This window comes from Dipodomys ordii, unplaced genomic scaffold (genome assembly GCF_000151885.1).
Source record: "Dipodomys ordii isolate 6190 unplaced genomic scaffold, Dord_2.0 Scaffold79, whole genome shotgun sequence".
NCBI lineage: Eukaryota > Metazoa > Chordata > Mammalia > Rodentia > Heteromyidae > Dipodomys > Dipodomys ordii.
In genome coordinates, this window is record NW_012267295.1 from 2,424,206 (window position 1) to 2,442,224 (window position 18,019).

The window sequence follows — 18,019 nt, forward strand, 5'->3', positions numbered from 1 at the left end:
ATCTCCAGTTAACTACCAGAAAACCAGAAGTGGCTCAGTGGTTCAAAGTGGTAGAATGTTAGTTTTGAATGAAAAGGCTCAGGGACAGCACCCAGGGCCTGAATTCAAGTCTAAGAACACCCCCCTCCCCACATACACACAAAGTAATAATGTGAGCCTACTTGGCCTCTGGGAAATACTCTACAATAGTTTGTGTGTACCAGTGTAAAGATAGCCTTCTAATACTTCCTTCTTATTGCATATAATAATATTCTGAGATAGAGTTGGTACTAACAAGTTAGACTTTATTTTTTCATTTGCAACATGGGGATTAACTGAGGGCCTTATGAATGTTAGAAAGTGCTCTATCATTTAGCTGCAAACCCAGCTTCAGAATTGGTACTAACACACAGTCAATAACACAGAGAGGCAAAAGCTATTGAGTCTGAAAAATACTAAATTTGGTAAAAGTCTGTAAGCAGAAATACTTATTTTTATTGATGTATTTTTTATATTAAAAAATTTTAAGTTGTGTTAAGGGTCTCTGTAGCTCACGCCTTGAGCTGAAGAGCTGAAGGTAAGAGACCAGGTCCATAGTTCAAGCCCCACACCACCACCAACAAACAAAGTTACTTGTCTTATCAAATAGCCTAAACATTTCTGGTTGATGTCTTTTCGAACACATGAAATTCACAAAGCAATAACAAAATTCCTTACATACCAACTTGAACTAATTATAATTGTCATTCTTATATTGATGAAATTTCCTTTCAATAATCTTCACATTTTCTAATTCTGTTTTCTGTGTTATATGTTACTACATACTATATTAAACCTATTATCATAAATGTTTCAAGTAATAAAGCTATAAGAAAACTGTTCATTTGGGTAAGAGTTATGGAAATTAAGTTGTAGCAGTGTGTGGGTGGGTAGGGGGGCCTGGGTTCTGTCCCAGTTTTTGTACTTAAGGATAGCCCTCTACCACTTGAGCCACACTTCCACTTTCTCCTTTCCAGGTTCATTGGAGATAAGAATCTCATGAACTTTACTACCCAGGCTGGCTTCCAACTACAATCATCAGATCTCAGCTTCCTGGGTAGCTAGGATTATAGGCATGAGCCACCGACACCCAGCAAGTTATATTTTTGAAATCATATTGAACTGCTAATTATTGTAAAGTAATTAGTAATTAGCGTAAAATGATTAATAATGCTAGTAGATTATTATTGGTAGAGGATGTATATTTAGCAGGCAAAATGAATCTTGAGAGTTGGTTAACTTAAAAATTATGAACTAATGTAAAATATGACTTTTGCCAGAGTTGAATGTTGGCTTTTTGTTGTTAGCAGAAAATGCTCCCAAGATGGGAATGCCGCCAGAGCAGTGCAAGGACCTACAGTTAGCTGCTGAAGTCCCACTGTCCAAGGAACCTCTGCCACTCAAGAAGAAGGCCTGGAAGTCAACAGAGGTGGGCATTGCCCAGGTTTCCTTCAGCTGTGTAGCAAGTTACCAAGAATGTTGTGCTTTAAGGCAGGACAAGTATGTTATCTGACAGCCTGACCCTAGTCAGGTGAGAAGTCTGACCCTAGTCTCACTAGGCTAAAATTGGCATATCTGCTGGGCTGCCTTCCTTCCTTTCTGGAAGATAGCTTGTTTTCTTGCCTCTCTCAACTTTATGTGTTTGTTCTAAGTGAAGCTTTGCTTATCTTTCCACATTTCTTCTTGGTATTTTTTTGTTATACAGATTGAATTATCAAAGTTTTCTTTTATGATTTATGCACTTTTAAAAATCTTTAAGAAATTATTTCTTATGCTAATTTAACAAAAATCACATTTTCTAAGTATACATGCTCTAGAACTTTATTTGTATGTGTATAGGCTATATTCTTTGAATTGCCCATATTTGTCTACTCATTTACACTTTCTAAATAAAATAACTGTAAACTCACAGGCAGTTGTAAAAATACTACAGATTCCTGGGTATCATTTACTCAGGGAATGAATGAACAGGGGAAGCAATTTCAACAACCTCTTCCTTATTTTCTTCTACCACTGCACAAGCAGGCTTCTTTCAGGGAATCAGGACAATAGCACATCTCTCCCTGTTACACAAATGTATCAGTTTTCTGTTTCTTGGATTGTTTTACTTTTCTTCTCATTGTCATGTTCTACCCTTAAGTCCTCCTGTGGGAGGGAACTCCCAGAGCCAGTACCTGCTCTGTTTTTCTTCAATGTTCTCTGACCTTCTCAGACATATAGCTACATTTTTTCCCTTCTTTTTCCATATACCTATTTGTTCTTCTTTGTACTTTCAAATGCCCATTCAACATCTTTAATTCAGTCATGTCATTCTTAAATTCCTACTTTTTTATTGCTTTATATCTATTAGGTATCTTTAAAGAACTCTAAAATGACTGAGTTTCAATACTTTTTTTTTTTGGTTTATTTCATACTGTACGAGTGAATTCAGTTTTCTTTCTGTTTTGGAATATTGAATTGTTAGCTCATTTTGCAGGACTTGTTGTTGTGTCTACAGTCTAGTGTGCTTTTTACCCCTATCTGCGTAACAGGTTTTCACTTGCCTATTCCTGACTGCCAAGACTGTCTGTCCACATTAAGGACGTACTCTGGCAGCTTGAGGCGCTGTTCTTTTTCCTGGCTTCTGGTCCCCCAGACCAAGGGATACTGTGGTTTAGTTGCTAGAGAAGTTTGTGTCCTCTTACCTACCTCTGTGTAATACTTTTAGAAGCTACAGCCCCAAGCTGTGACTGACAAGTTAGTTCCACTTTCTTTATGAGCAGAGGATCCCAGTGATTGAGCATAACTTCAAGCACTGAGCCCATGTTTAGCATTTCAGTTTCCAAAGGACACTTTCAACCTGTATTTATCCCTCCAGAGCTAAGCTCCTGATTTTCTCTGCTTTTTTCTGGATCCAGAGCTCTAATGTTCCATAGCTTTAGCCATTAGTGTGTTTCTGTTCATACCATCATCTGTAAAGACGTTAATCTTGGTGTGGGGTATGACCATATCTTTTTCTTTACATGTTTGGTTATAAAGATACTTAAAGAATCATTTTGACTAGAAATTATGCCACTATAACTAATATGAAATTCTTGTTCACTTGTTTTTGTTTACTGTGTATTTTTCCCCTAGAAGGAAAGCTCCTTGATAGAAGAGACTTTTTGGTGTTACTCATTACTGAATCATTAGATGACACATTTTTGTAGGTGAGGAAGTAAATGACTAGCAGACACTATGTATTAACTTTTCTTTCCTGTGACATTGCTCATTTGTGGTACTCAGAGTGCTTTGTGTAATATTTCTTGCCATAATTATTATGGAGGAGGTTGGAATTCTTTCTTGACCTTCTGTCATCAGCCCCAAACTCCAACCCAATTAGTTATTTGACTCAGCTGCTTTTCTAGCAGCTCAGAAAGCCACATTAATGTTGAAATTTCACTGTTGTTTAATTGCATAATAGCTCACAGATTGAAAATAGATTATCTTAGAAGACATTAAGATAAAATGATTTTTAAATTTGACATGTGCCTATTTATTGTTGATAGCTTTTAAGTAGAAAATAGACTGGAATCTCCTGTGTGTTTGGGAGCCAGACATAAGCTATCTAGGATTTTATATCCATTTTAAAATTTTGATTATTGTTTTTTCACATTTTACAAAACCACTCTTACTGATTTATATCATTCCATATATTATGTCACAAAGAACATGGTGCCCTTTTCTCAAAAGAAGTTAAGAAGCTGGCTTTTCTTTTTCAAAGCATGCCTGACTTTATCATAGCGATAACCCACATCCTTTTGACAAACATCTCTCCTATCACTGCAGGAGCATCCGTTGTAATCCAATATGCCCTCTTCAGTAGTCTGCTACTGTAGCAGAAGACACCTAACAAGTTGAACAGTAAAGCAGATTGTGGTTGCAAGTGAATTGTACCTATATTAACATTTTCATGTTCCTAGTACAGAACAAGAAATAAATTTTGTTGTTGATTGCTTAGGCAGAATGAGAGTGCTTAAAGATATCTTTTAAAACTTTAAGTAGATACATCTTTATTCTCTCCACATATGGAAGAAAAATTACCTTAAAAGCAGTGAACAAAATTCAGAGTAGGATAGAGCTTTCAAAAGCAGAATAGTGCTTCCTAAGTGATACTTTCAAAACTAAGTAAAGCCTCTACATCTCAACAGGCATGTCTGTTTTCTCTTTCATACTGTCCAGAATATTTATTAATTTGCTAATAAGGTTATTTATAGCTTTTCACCACCTCAAAAGCCCTCTTTTTCTTGCTAGAGGAGATTGAACATTGCGATTGTAAATTTTTTTTTTGTCTCAGTTGTTCCCATGGCAACAAATAGGGATGCTGTGGAGTGGCTCCCACAAAATTATAGTTGACCAAAATCTTCGGTCTAGTTGTGAGTTACTGAATGATAGTGTAGATGACGAATGTTTATCTTCTACCACTTGCACTTGCTGGATTTTCTTACATGAAGAATATACAAATTGTATCTTCTGGCTTATTTCCATGCCATGTATTATATTTACAAAAATTAGACCTCATCAAAGTTGTTAGAGAAATGGAAATTAAGCTTTCCTCCAATTATACTTATTTATCATTCTGGTTTTGTTTTGTTTTGTTTTATTTTTGCTGGGTCGTTGCTTCATGTGTGAAAGTACTTTTTGTTTTCGTGTTTGTGCTTTTACTATTTCTTTTTTAATTAAAAAATTCTTAGTACTAAAATCCAAATAGTGTAAAAGGTCAAAGAATGAAGAAAAAAATGTTTTCTTGTTTCATTGCTCTTGTCCTCTCCCAAAAGCACCTGCTACTAGCATTTTGTTTGTTTGTTTGTTTGTTTTGGTCAGTTGTGGGGCCTGAACTCTGGGCCTGGGCGCTGTCCCTCAGTTCTTCAGCTCAAGGCTAGCGCTCTGCCACTTCCAGCTTTTTCTGATTATGTGGTGCTGAGGAATCAAACCCAGGGCCTCATGCATGCAAAGCAAGCACTCTACCACTGAGCCACCTTCCCAGCTCCTACTAGCCTTTTTTAAAATGAGTTTTGGGGAAAACTTTTTTTTTTTGGGTCCGGTTGTGGGGCCTGAACTCTGGGCCTGGGCACTGTCCCTCAGCTCTTCCGCTCAAGGCTAGGACTCTACCACTTGAGCCACAGCACCACTTCCGGCTTTTTTCTTTTTGCTTATATGGCGCTGAGGAATCGAACCCAGGGCCTCATGCATGCAAGGCAAGCATTCTACCACTGAGCCACCTTCCCAGCCCCTTGGGGAAAGCTTTTATGTAAGCACATTATTGTTTTACCTAAATGGAATCATTCAATATTTATTGCTTGATTGCCTGTGCAATACTAACAAATATAACTTTCTACATAATAAATGTAATCATTTATTGTATGCTGTTCCAAAATAGGGTTCTTTTGCTAAACTACATATTATAAGCCTATTTCTATACCAGTTCTTATAGCTATGTTGTATTTTTGAGGTATAAATTAATCTTTAATCATTCCCTATTGATAATCATCCTCAGGGTTTTTCATTATTTTATTTATTAAAAGCAGTGTTTCCATTAAGAACCTCATATATATAATCATGATCCTGTCCTGGACATAGAATTGCAGTACTTATTTTTAGTTGTGAAAGTTACTGTGAAGTTGCCATCCCAAAACTTGCACCAATTATACCTACTACCTATGTATGGGAGTGGCTCCTCCTCTTACTTTTCCATATTTGTGAAAATATTTTAATAGAATTATATGTAAAAGTAAGCAACTTTTGATGTGCTTATTATTGAGCATTTATGTTTCTTTTTATTAACTCTATTCATGTTTGCTAGTTTTCATACTCAATTTTTCATGCTTTTCTTCTCTTTTCTTAGTACTGGGGTTTGAACTTAGAGCCTTGTGCTTGCCAGGTAGGTGTTCTACCTCTGAGCTACACCCTAGCCCTTTTTTGCACTGGTTGTTTTTGAGATGTCTTACTTCTTGGTCAGGCATGTGTTTGGCCCATGATCTACCTATTTTATACTTCCCCTAATAGATAGGATAACAGATTCATGCCACTACAACCAGTTCTTAGTTGAGAAGTGATTTCTCCAACTTTTCTGCCTGGACTGGCCTTGACAGTGACTACCAATCTCAGGCTCCCAAGTAGCTTGATCTCTCATCTTCTTATTATTAAAATTAAATTTCTTGAGATCTAGCCCAGGGTCTCATTCATGAAAAGCACTCTACCACTGAGCCACATCCCAAAGCTGCTTTCTTATCTCTTTACTGTTGTTGTTGTTGTTGTTGTTGGTCGTGGGGGGCTGAACTCTGGGCCTGGGTGCTGTCCCTCAGCTCTTCAGCTCAAGGCTAGTGCTCTACCACTTGAGCCACAGTGACACTTCTGGCTTTTTCTGCTTATGTGGTGCTGAGGAATCAAACCCAGGGCCTCATGCATGCAAGACAAGCACTGTACCACTGAGCCACCTTCCCAGACCCTCCTACCAGGTTTTAAGACCTGTTTATCTATTGAAGAATTAGCTCATTGACCATCTTGTTAATCTATTTGTTTTCAGTTTTCCATTTAACTTTTTTTTTCTGGTCCTGGGGCTTGAACTCAGATTTGGTGCTGTCCCTGAGCCTCTTTGGGCTCAAGACTAGTTCTTTACCACTTGAGCCACAGCACAACTTGTGGCTTTTTCTGATTAGTTTATTGGAGATAAGAGTCTCACGGACCTTTCTGCCTGGGCTAGCTTTGAACTGTGATCCTCAGATTTCAGCCTCCTGAGTAGCTAGTATTATAGGCATGGGCCACCAGCACCTGGCTCCATTTAACATTTTGACTTTGTGACCTTTTTTGCCTTATAAAAGTCTGTAGTTTTCCTGTAGTCAAATTTACTTGTCTTTCCTCTATTACTTCTAGATTTAAGTATTCTCATAAAGACTTGTCTTACTCTAATACTTAATAAGAAATCACCTTGGCTTTTAGAAAAAGATGACAATTTTAAGTTTAGAACAGAATTGAGCAGAAGGTATTTCCACCACATTCACAGCCTCCTTCACCATTAGGATCCTCTACCAGAATGAACCTATAGTTTTAAGTTGTAATCAAAGTCTGTAGTTTACATTGGGACTCACCCTTGGTATTATACATCTGTGGGTTTAGATAAATGTGTAATGACACCAATCTACCACTATAGTATTATATAGAGTAGCTTCATTGCTGTAAGCATCCTTACATAATTTAAAAGTGCACGATTAAGTTAAATAAGTTAAATAAGTTTACTTTGCATTTAGTTGTTTTTTTCTATGATGTCAGTATTTTGACTCCAGATTTCTGAGTATAATATGGACAGTAACCATGTGATATTCTATTAGTATCATTTTTTATATCCTTGACTACTGGGATTCTTAGCATAGGAAAAAGGATATATGAATGTTAAATATAAGATATCATCATAATCCAACAGACTTGAGTTGAATTGGCAATATACCAACATAAACTCATGTAATTCTTTATATCAGCAAACTAAAGGAGAAAAATCATAACATGATCTGTTGATGTAGTAAAGCGCTTGACAGAATTCAATACTCATTAAAAAACACTAAATGAAATGTAAAAGTGGGCAAATGATATGAACAGTCATTTTGGCAAATACAGATGTAAATAAGCACATGAAAAAAAATAAAAATAGTGACAGTTTCTAGTGATGGTAAATAGCTCCTCTGGAAAACAGTTTAGTAACTTCCTATAAAACAGAACCTGAAACTCCCGTATGGCTCAGAAATTACCCTCCTATTCATTATCCTACTGAAAGGAAAACCTGCTTACATCCTACTAAAACCTGTATATAAATGTTCATAGCAGTAGTTTTTTTTTGTTGGGGGGGTTCGGTCATGGGGCCTGAACTATGGGCCTGGGCGCTGTCCCTCAGCTCTTCAGATCAAGGCTAGTGCTCTACCACTTGAGCCACAGCACCACTTCCAGCTTTTTTTCTTTTTGCTTATGTGGTGCTGAGGAATCGAACCCAGGGCCTCAGGCATGCAAGGCAAGCACTCTACCACTGAGCCACCTTCCCAGCCCCTGTTCATAGCAGTTTTATTTGTAATTGCCCTAATGTAAAAACAATCCAGATATCCTTAAATGGTAAAACACCCATGCCATAGATGTTCCTCAACTGTGAGAAGGGGAAGCAAATTGATACACACAAGAATCTGTATGGATGTCCAAGAATTATAATAAGTGTACAAAAAAGCAAACAAATCCCAAAAGGTTGCATACTGTATGCTTCTATTCTTATAACAATTTAAATGTCAAAATTACAGAAACGGAGAACAGATTAGTAGGAAAAGATTTATACAAGCAGTAGGAGATAAGTATGGTTATTATAAAAGAGACCCAAGGAGTCCTGTGACTGTGATGAAAATATTCAGTCAATGTCAGTATCCCAAATGAGACTTACTTTTAGTTTTTTCAACTCTTGGGTTTTTTCCTGTTTTATGTCAGGACCTGATGCTGTTTTATGATGAAGATCCAAAGCCAATTTTGCCAACAGTCCCTCCTTGTATTATCTCTTCAACTACAAGTTTGTCGGAAGGAGAGGCAGAAGTCTGTAACCTCTGGGATACAGGTAATTTGGCTAAGGGATGGGAAGTTTACATGAATAAGAAGCACTAAGAAGGAAATATACAAATCGTAGATTTTATTTTGTTCATGGTAGCAACAGTTAACTCTTAATGTGGTCAATGAAAGACCAGCATGATATTCAGTCCACACAGTGTCCTATAATCTTGTTTTGTCATTTGTTTCCATCTTTTTCCTCCTCTTTTTCATTTTGTTTCCAAAGTAACAATGAGATGTACAAGTCGTTATGTCGAAAAAAGAACTTTACAACTTTGGTGGGGGCGGGGGGAGGATAGGAAGGGACGGGAAGGGGAAACAAAGCAGGAGGCTACGATGCTTGATAAGAAATGTGCTCATTATCTTACCCACGTAATTGTAACCCCTCTGTACAGTATTTTCACAATAAAAATATATTTTAAAAAAGTAACTACAAACCTTAAATATTCTGTAATGTATTGTAAAAATAAAAAATTAATTTTAGTTTCTGGTTTTTATTAAGTTTTGATAGTTTAAACATATCCTATCTTTTCTAAGCAAATGTGCAAAAAGGCAGCTATTTAATACATATCCTACAAATTAATCTTCTCTTGAATAATTGGCGTTAGAGAAAGACAAAGTACAAAATTACACAAATCTGGCCTCCAGTAAGTCCTAGCTGGACTGTACCGCTTAGTCTAGGTCCTTTAAGATCTGACTGCCAGCAGACCAAGTCTGTGTTTTTTTTGTGAACTCTCCATTTGCAATACTTTGTTTCTCTCAGTCTTCTCAGCACATTAGGTGGAATGTCTCTTGCTAAGGTAGGAATAAGCTGTTTATCCTCTTTGCTTTGATGTGCATCCAGGTATTCTTTCCTTCATCACAAGTCTGTCTCATGGTGAGTTCAGTCTTCTCCCTCTTACTGGAGCACACATCTCAAATTTTCCCCTTATATAGCTCCTCAGTATCCAAAATATAAAAGTTGTGGTACATTAGTATAGATTTATTTTATTTTACAAACTCACATTCATGTGTATCATTTCTTATAAAGACAGTTTATGAGAACACTGAAGATATTTTAAGAAGCACAAAAACAAGATTTGGGGGTCATAGTGATATTTGTTTACTATGGTATTCACATAAATAGTTATAAATGGCTACAATTTTTAGACAGCTTGTTTGGTATTCTTAAAATAAAGTCAACAGATCCCAAATCCAGAAGCTTGGAAGAACAGCAAGGAAAACTCTTTTTATATTCTAACTTGCCTAACATTTTTCACTCCTAACATTTTTTTTAAAATAGACTTTGTATGAGAGCAATTTTAGATTCACACTGAAATTGAGTAGAATGTATAGAGTTTGCATATTCCCCATGTACAGCCTTCTTCACTATCAATTTTCCATACCCAAAGGGCGCATTTGTTACAGTTGATAAACCCATGTAGACATGGTCATCATTCTAAGTCCTTATATAGTTTGTGTTATGGTTACTCTTGATATTGTATATTCTGTGGTTTTCACAAATGATGTTTTTATGCGCAACTGTACTGAGCAGTTTCACTGCTTTAATAATCCTCTGTGTATCATCTATTCATCCCACCTATCCCCAAGCCTCTGGCAACCACTGATCTTTTTACTGTCTCCACAGTTTTTCCTCTTCCAGAATGCCACAGAGTTGGAATCATAATCTGTAATCTTTTCAGATTGGCTTCTTCCAGTTGGTGGGATGCATTGAAGGTTCTTCTATCTCTTTTCATGGCTTGATCCTCATTTCTTTTGAGTGCTGAATAGGATGGGCCCCAGTTCATCTAACACCTAGTATAGGACATCTGAGTACTTTAAGTTTTGGCAGTTATGGGTAAAGCTGCTTATAAATATCAGGGGTAGGTTTTGTGTGAGCATATTTTCCCTTTTAACATTTTAAAACAAGTAAATGTGAGCATTGGAGGTAACCCTATAGAGGAAAAGAAAGTTAAGCAACACATTGCAATGACCCCACTATACTGGGCTTAGACCCATCTTAATTAGTGGCCTTGTTCTTGTTTTTCTTTCTTTTCTTCAGTCTTTCCTTGACTTTATTTAAAGATCTTAGCATTTCATTCCCAGTTTCAAAACATTCAACAGAGCCAGGCACTGGTGGCTGAAGCCTATACTCCTGGCTAATCAAAAGGCTGAGATTTTTTTAAAAATCTGATTCAAAGCCAACCTGGGCAGAAAATCCAGTGCACTCCCATCTCCAAAGCAACCAGCAAAAATCAGCATGGAGGTATGACTTAAGTTGTAGAGAGCTAGCCAGCCAAGGGAGCAATCCAAGCGTGAGGTCTTTAATTCACATTCTAACAGGAAAAAAAAAGTAATAGTTCTTCACTGTTAATCAAGAGAACTCTGATTTCCTTGATATCATCATGTAAAACTCTCTTAGTTTGGTCTTAAGCCAATTTTTCAGTCTGTGTCACTCAACACTGCAATTATTTACAATGTTCTGTGACATTTATTACATTTCTTGTTTCTGCTCTTTAGAATGCCTTTGTTCTGGTCACTTTGGCTATATAACACATTGCCCTAAAACTTTGCAAGGTAAAGTAACCGTTTATTATGTTCATGAACTCTCAGAGTGAGGAATTAGGACAAGGCACAGTGGGGATGGTTTATCTCTGCTCCAAGATGTCTATCTGGGCCTCAGCTGGGGAATTTAAAGGCTGGGCAGGAATCCTCTTGAGCTTACTTCCTTAAGTCTCTGGCAGTTGCTGCTGGCTGTTCCCAGAGGCCTCAGTTCCTCTCTACATGAGTCTATTTGTGTGGTCTTTCCACTCTGACTTATTTGAGCTTCCTCACAGCTTGGTGGCTGGGTTCCCTGGGTGAGCATTCTATGGAAGCAAAGACCCATTAGAAACTGAATAATCTCAGAAGTCATACCGTGCTGCTCAAGGCAATCACAAGTTTCAAGGGAGAGGGCATGTAGGCACACCTCTTCATGGAGGAGTGTCAGTGTCAATTGAAAGAAAATCATGTTGGGTGGGGAATATGTTATTACAGTCATCTTTGGAAAATGTAATCTGCTACAGCCTTCCACCAAATTATAAATTGCCTGACAAAATCCTATCCAAACAGCAAGGCCCAGAGAAAATGTCACCACTGCTGAAAAATCTCCAACTGGCTTATAACACAAGCCAGCTTCTTTTCACAATGTTCCACAGGGCTTTTTCCATACCTCTGTTATAGAATTATTAGGTCATAATAATTTTATAAATTATATTTACTTTACAGTTATATAAGCTAATAAGTGAATAAACTCCTATTTTAACAATTCAGTCTAGGTAAAGCTACCTGTCCCCACTCTCCTTTACTCTAAAACGCTTCTGTCTCCCCAAGGTTATTAGCAATTTGGTTGTTTTCTAGGCTTTCCTCTGCATTTCTATGCAAATGTAAATGTGTGTTTAGAAGTATATAGAATTGACTTTATTTTGTTTTAAAGAATTCTTTATTTTCCTGAAATATAGTTAACTATCAGTTGACTATGCTTCAGAATATGTCAGTATTTATAGATTTTCCTTCCTTTTTCTCCCTCCCTCCCTCCCTTCCTTCCTCTCTCCCTCCCTTCCTCCCTCTCTCCCTCGCTCCCTCCCTCCCTCCCTCCCTTCCTCCCTTCCTTCCTTCCTCCTTTCCTTCCTTCCTTCCTTCCTTCCTTCCTTCCTTCCTTCCTTCCTTCCTTCCTTCCTTCCTTCCTTCCTTCTTTCCTTCCTTCCTGGGGCTTGAACTCTGGGCTGGGCTCTGTCCCTCAGCAATTCAGCTTGAGGCACAACACCACTTCCAGTTTTCTGGTGTTTTATTGGAGATAAGAGTCTCACAGACTTTCCTGCCCAGGCTGGCTTTGAACTGTGATCCTCAGATCTCAGCCTCCTGAGTAGCTAGAATTACAGGACTAGCTACTGCTGCCCAACTAGATTGATCTTTTTTTTTCTTAAAAACTTCTGTGGTATTAGGTATTAGTTTATTCCTGTATTGATTGATATTTTGGTGTTGTGCATTTTTCATTATAAATAGTATTTTGGTGAATAGCCTTATACACATATATGAATATTTCTTTAGGGTAATTTTCTAGAACTGAAATATCTTTGGACCATAGTATATGCCTGTTTTCATTTTGGTTTATGCTGCCAAATAGTACAACAAAATATCAATGCCAGTACCTATTCACTTACACCCAAACACTGGATGTTTCCAAGATTTTTTTTTTTTTTTTTTTTTTTTACTGGTCCTAGGGCTTAGACTCTAGGCTTGGGCACTATCTGTGAGCTTTTTGGCTGAAGGCTACCACTTTGAGCCACAGCACCATTTTCAGCATTTCGGTAGTTAATTGGAAATAGAACTTTCATGGACTTTCCTGCTCAGGCTGGCTTCAAACTCCAATCCTTAGATATCTTAGATAGAGATCTCAGCCTTTTGAGTAGCTAGGACTACATGTATGAGCCATTGATGCCTGACTCAAGCCATTTTATTTTTATCACTCCTATAGAAGCTGCATCACAGAATTTGAATATTCCAACATATTATTTCAGTCTCCTGTAGATGCTTACTTATATAAATAACCTATTTTTCTTTTGTATTACCTGTTCATTTAAATCAATTTTGTAGTATTTTATACGTAAATGTCTACGTGTGTATGTTACTGATCTTTTCTCTGTAATTTGTGTTAAAATAAAATCTTTGAGGCTGTGAATTGTCTTCCAGCTTTTTTTTAATGTTGTCTTTATTGAAGTTTGATTCTTCTGTATCCTCATTTTTTCCTTCATGCATATGTACTTGATGACTTTCCCTGTAGGACATTCATAATACATATTCACCCATATTATATTTTAAGTAAGTTATTTAATCCATCTGGATTCCAAGTGTTTCACAATGATTACAGATAGAGGCAGAATGCTTACGGGCTAATCAGTTTTTCTATTTGAAATGATTTTTTAAACTGTACTAAATAGTATCTGTTTAACAACTGTTCTGTTCCATTGATCCTTTTTCTGTTCCTGCTGTTTTATTTTTTTGCGCCTATTATAATACTATAGTTAACTACTATTATATTAATGGCCACTTGGATTATTTCTGCATTTTAAATATTATATAAACAACTATGAAATAACACCACTTCTCCCCTTTCAAAGTAGGCTTTTATTTTTGTTCTCCCGTGAGTTGATACAGATTCTTTTTTTTTTTTTTTTTTTTTGGTCGTGGGGCTTGAACTCTGGGCCTGGGCGCTGTCCCTCAGCTCTTCAGCTCAAGGCGAGCACTCTACCACTTGAGCTACAGCGCCACTTCCGGTTTTTTTTTCTGGTGGTTTTATTGGAGAGGTCTCTCCTGCCCGGGCTGGCTTTGAACCGCGATCCTCAGATCTCAGCCTCCTGAGTAGCTAGGATTATAGGCGTGAGCCACCAGCACCCGGCTAGTTGATACAGATTCTAAACTACATTATTCTGAATTTTTGTTGACAAGTTCTGTTTAGTTCATTAACTTATCTTGTCAACAGATGGTTCTGAGTTCCGTGTTCTGACTTTGGAAACTTCTGCCTACATCAAAAAAAAAAAAGAAGAAGAAAATTATTCTGTCCTACATCTTCAATTCTGCTGTTTGTCTCCTTGCCTTCTCAGACACACAGCAATTTGTTGATCTTGTTCCAAAATGACTTTCCTAATTAGCAGGCCATCCTCCCTCTCTCGGTACCGCACTCTGTGGGCTAAACGCACCCTTCCTTTCACTCACAGAGGCAACCCTCTTGAATTTTGTGCTTTTCCTTTTTCTTTATACATTTATAATCTAAACAATATATTTTTTCAGTTGTATAAATGTACAAATGGAGTTATTCTGAATTTATTTTTATGACATTTTGTCATGTATTATTCTTAAGATTCACCTTTGTGTATAGGGCTGTCATTTGTTTTCACTGCTGTGTAATGTTTCAGTGTAGGTATGTATTGTATTGCATTTGCTTCCTATGCTGCAGAATATATAGTGTTATATTTTTTGTATTGCAAATAAGGCTTGTTCCTCATGGACAAAAACTTCTCTAGAATATGTTTTCGAAGCAAAATTGCTGTATGGTTAGATAGATACAAGTATCTTTAGATTTACTGGGTGACACCAGATTGTTTCCCAAAGTTCTGGCTGCTCCATAATCTCACCAGCCAATCCATATTCTTGCCATTTTAAAAAAATTGCCAATCTAGAATTGGTATCTCATTTATTCTAAGATGTATTTTGTGACAATGAAATTGAACATATTTTAATATGTTAACACATTTAATAGGTATGACTCAGGCATGTTTCCTTGGGAAATATCTGTGCATGTCTTCTGGACATTTTTCTGTTTGGTTGTTTATCTTAACTTACCTTTAGGCGATCTTTATTGTAGAGGCTAAGCATTCCATCTCATATGTGTTTTTCCATTTCATGACTATAGTCTTTCCATTCATGGGGGCTTTTTAAATAACAGAAGTTCTGAGTTTTAATAAGATGGAATCTGATTCTTTATCATTTGAATTTTTGTGCCTTATGTAAATTAGGGGGCAGTATTGGGGTTTGAATTCAGGGATTTGTGCTTTTTGCTAGGGAGGTACTCTACTACTTTTGAAGGTGGACTTTTACATTTTTATACCCAAATCAGCACTCCTCCTGTTTACGCTTTCCTCTGTCACTGGGATGACAAGCCACATGCCACTGTGCCCAGCCACTGCTTGTGCTTCCCCTATAGCTGGAATGACAGCCATGCCCCATTGTACCCAGTCATTGGTTGAGAGTGTCTCACAAACTTCTTTTTGGCTAAGCTGGCCTTAAACCATAATTCCTCAGTGTCTGTCATGTATATATGTATATGGATCCACCAGTTATATGGCCATCTTTGCATCAACCAACAGTTATAGTCACTCTACTTTTATAATACTTCTTTTTTTTTTTTGGGTCGGGCCGTGGGGCCTGAACTCTGGGCCTGGGTGCTGTCCCTCAGCTCTTCAGCTCAAGGCTAGCGCTCTACTACTTGAGCCACTGTGCCACTTCCGGCTTTTTTCTTTTTGCTTAGGAGTGGTGCTGAGGAATGGAACCCAGGGCCTCGGGCATGCAAGGCAAGCGCTCTACCACTGAGCCACCTTCCCAGCCCCTACTTTTATAATACTTCTTGATGACTTTTCCTTCATCAGGAGTGTTTTGGCTATTTCTGACTCTTCGCTTTTCATCCTGTTAGAACTACACATAGTACATGGTGAAATGAAAGATACCTAAGCTGTGATGATGGCCTGTTGATGGCCAGCAAGTTCTTCTGAGTGGGGCTGTAGTTTAGCACTTCTAGGTAGTATGAATATACTTGCAGACTCACTTATCAATGTCTTGCCCATATCCCTCATAACTGTAATGGAAACTTCTCCATGCATCTGTAGATAGACATTGAATGAGGAGTAGTGAAGGAGTAGAAGCATATACCATTGGGTTTGACCCACCTGCTTCCTGAACTGGCTTCACTTAGCTCATAGATACTATTTAATCTGACAATGAAATGGTGCCAGATATCTCTAATTTTGTGTTCCATAGATCAAATGATACTCATTGCTTGAGGGGACATAGTCACTTGCTGTCCTATGACCAGACATTCAGTTTTCATCAGGGCTCAATAGTAAGCCAAGAGTTGCTTTTCAAATGGTGGTAATGATACAGAAGGCATGACCTTACTCCAAAGCTCCAGGGTCAGCTTTGCAAATTTTCCTGCTGAGAATCATTACAGGCTTCCATGAGCAGCTCTGTCTGCCTCAGGCACTTGCAGCACCTTTGGCTCTGCTAGGTCATATAGTTGGAGTGTCATGGCACCTTATCCAATAGTCTGACCAGCCTTTTCTTGCTTTGGTCCTCACTCAAAATGGGCAGTAGGGGCTGGGAAGGTGGCTCAGTGGTAGAGCGCTTGCCTTGCATGCATGAGGCCCTGGGTTCAATTCCTCAGCACCACGTAAGCAAAAAGAAAAAAAAGCCAGAAGTGGCGCTGTGGCTCAAGTGGTAGAGCACTAGCCTTGAGCTGCAGAGCTGAGGGACAGTGCCCAGGGCCAGAATTCAGGCCCCATGACCGGACCAAAAAAAGAAAAAATGGGCAGTAGTTGATGAGAACAGTACCAAAACTCAGGAGGGTGCCCTCAAACTCCTAGAGGTCCACAGTTACTGTGCTTCTTTCTTTCTTTGTATCATCACTTTAAAGATCTGGTGTGATGTTAGATACCAGGAACATTCAGATGTACTATGTACATCTACGGTGGCATTATAAGATTCTTCCTCAAAGGGAATCATAAGGTTCTACTTTCTGAACTTAGGAATTGACAAGGGCCATGAATGTTCCATGATGTACACTAATTGGTTTCCTACGTATATGTCAGGAAGCACTTAGGAGACTGACCTTGTACTTCCTGTAGATTCTATGGATCATTAAACACTTCCCCACATTCCTGCAAGTCAATAGAGAAGTTATTGCCTCCCCATGGTTATCAAGCCTACCTAGTCTCCTGTTGATACTCTGAAATTCCAGTATTCCCACTGAGCTCAGGATGATTGCATTGCATCATCCCTGTGATCATCTCCAATCTATTGATGATAGCTACTACAGAGAGAGCTACTGAATAATTCTGGGGCCCTGTTCCACAACACTGATTTAGTGCCTCCATGAAGGGAATGTCTTGCAGGGCAGTTAGGAGGTAGGTGCCTTTTCACGTGTACTTTCTCATTCTTGCTCTTTCATTCTGCTGAGATGTTACAGATTCAGGAACCTTTTTGAGCATTTTAGTAAATAATCAACACCCACCTCTACTTCCTGCTTATTTTCTCTATAGCACCTTTCAACATATGATATACTGTATAGCTTGTGTGTTGACTCAAAGACACATAACTGGATCACCTTCATGTATTGTAGTAACCTGCCACTAAGTATAGCACCGTTTTTGGCCTTGTTGTTTGGCTACTTCTAGATATACATGGCAACAAGCAGTTGCCTATGATTTTTATGTTACCTATTGGGAAAATGGAGGAGAACAGAATAGGAAATGGCCCTACTGGACCATTTTATATTCTACTTCCTTGTTAAGCCCTATATAAGCCTACCCAAAAATCCAGTCCCTTGCATGACCTCCAAACCCGTGGGAAGGTCTGTGCCCTTTGCTGTTCCTCAATAAACAGTCCTCGCCCGTTGACAACTGAGTCCAGCCTATTCCTTTTCCATTTGCTTCCATTTTCCCAACATTATCCATATAGGTGTTTTGTTTTGTTTTTAATTTATTTATTTTGCTGGTCTTGGGGCTGCTTGAATGCAGGGCCTTGATGCTGTCTCTGAGCTTCTTTTACTCTACAACTGAGCCACAGCACCACTTCTGGCTTCTTCTCAGTGGTTTTTTGGAAATAAGAGTCTTCTACCCAGGCA

General features: G+C 38.1%; 1 protein-coding gene across 1 annotated transcript in view; it reads left to right on the plus strand.

Annotated features, from left to right (window-relative positions):
- Nucleotides 1-18,019, plus strand: part of Enthd1 (ENTH domain containing 1) — a 91,252-nt gene that overhangs the window by 30,693 nt on the left and 42,540 nt on the right. Inside the window, exons 3-4 of the mRNA XM_013024785.1 lie at nucleotides 1,329-1,447; nucleotides 8,494-8,617. Coding sequence (XP_012880239.1) covers nucleotides 1,329-1,447; nucleotides 8,494-8,617 — 243 coding nt within the window. The remainder of the gene's footprint in view (nucleotides 1-1,328; nucleotides 1,448-8,493; nucleotides 8,618-18,019) is intronic.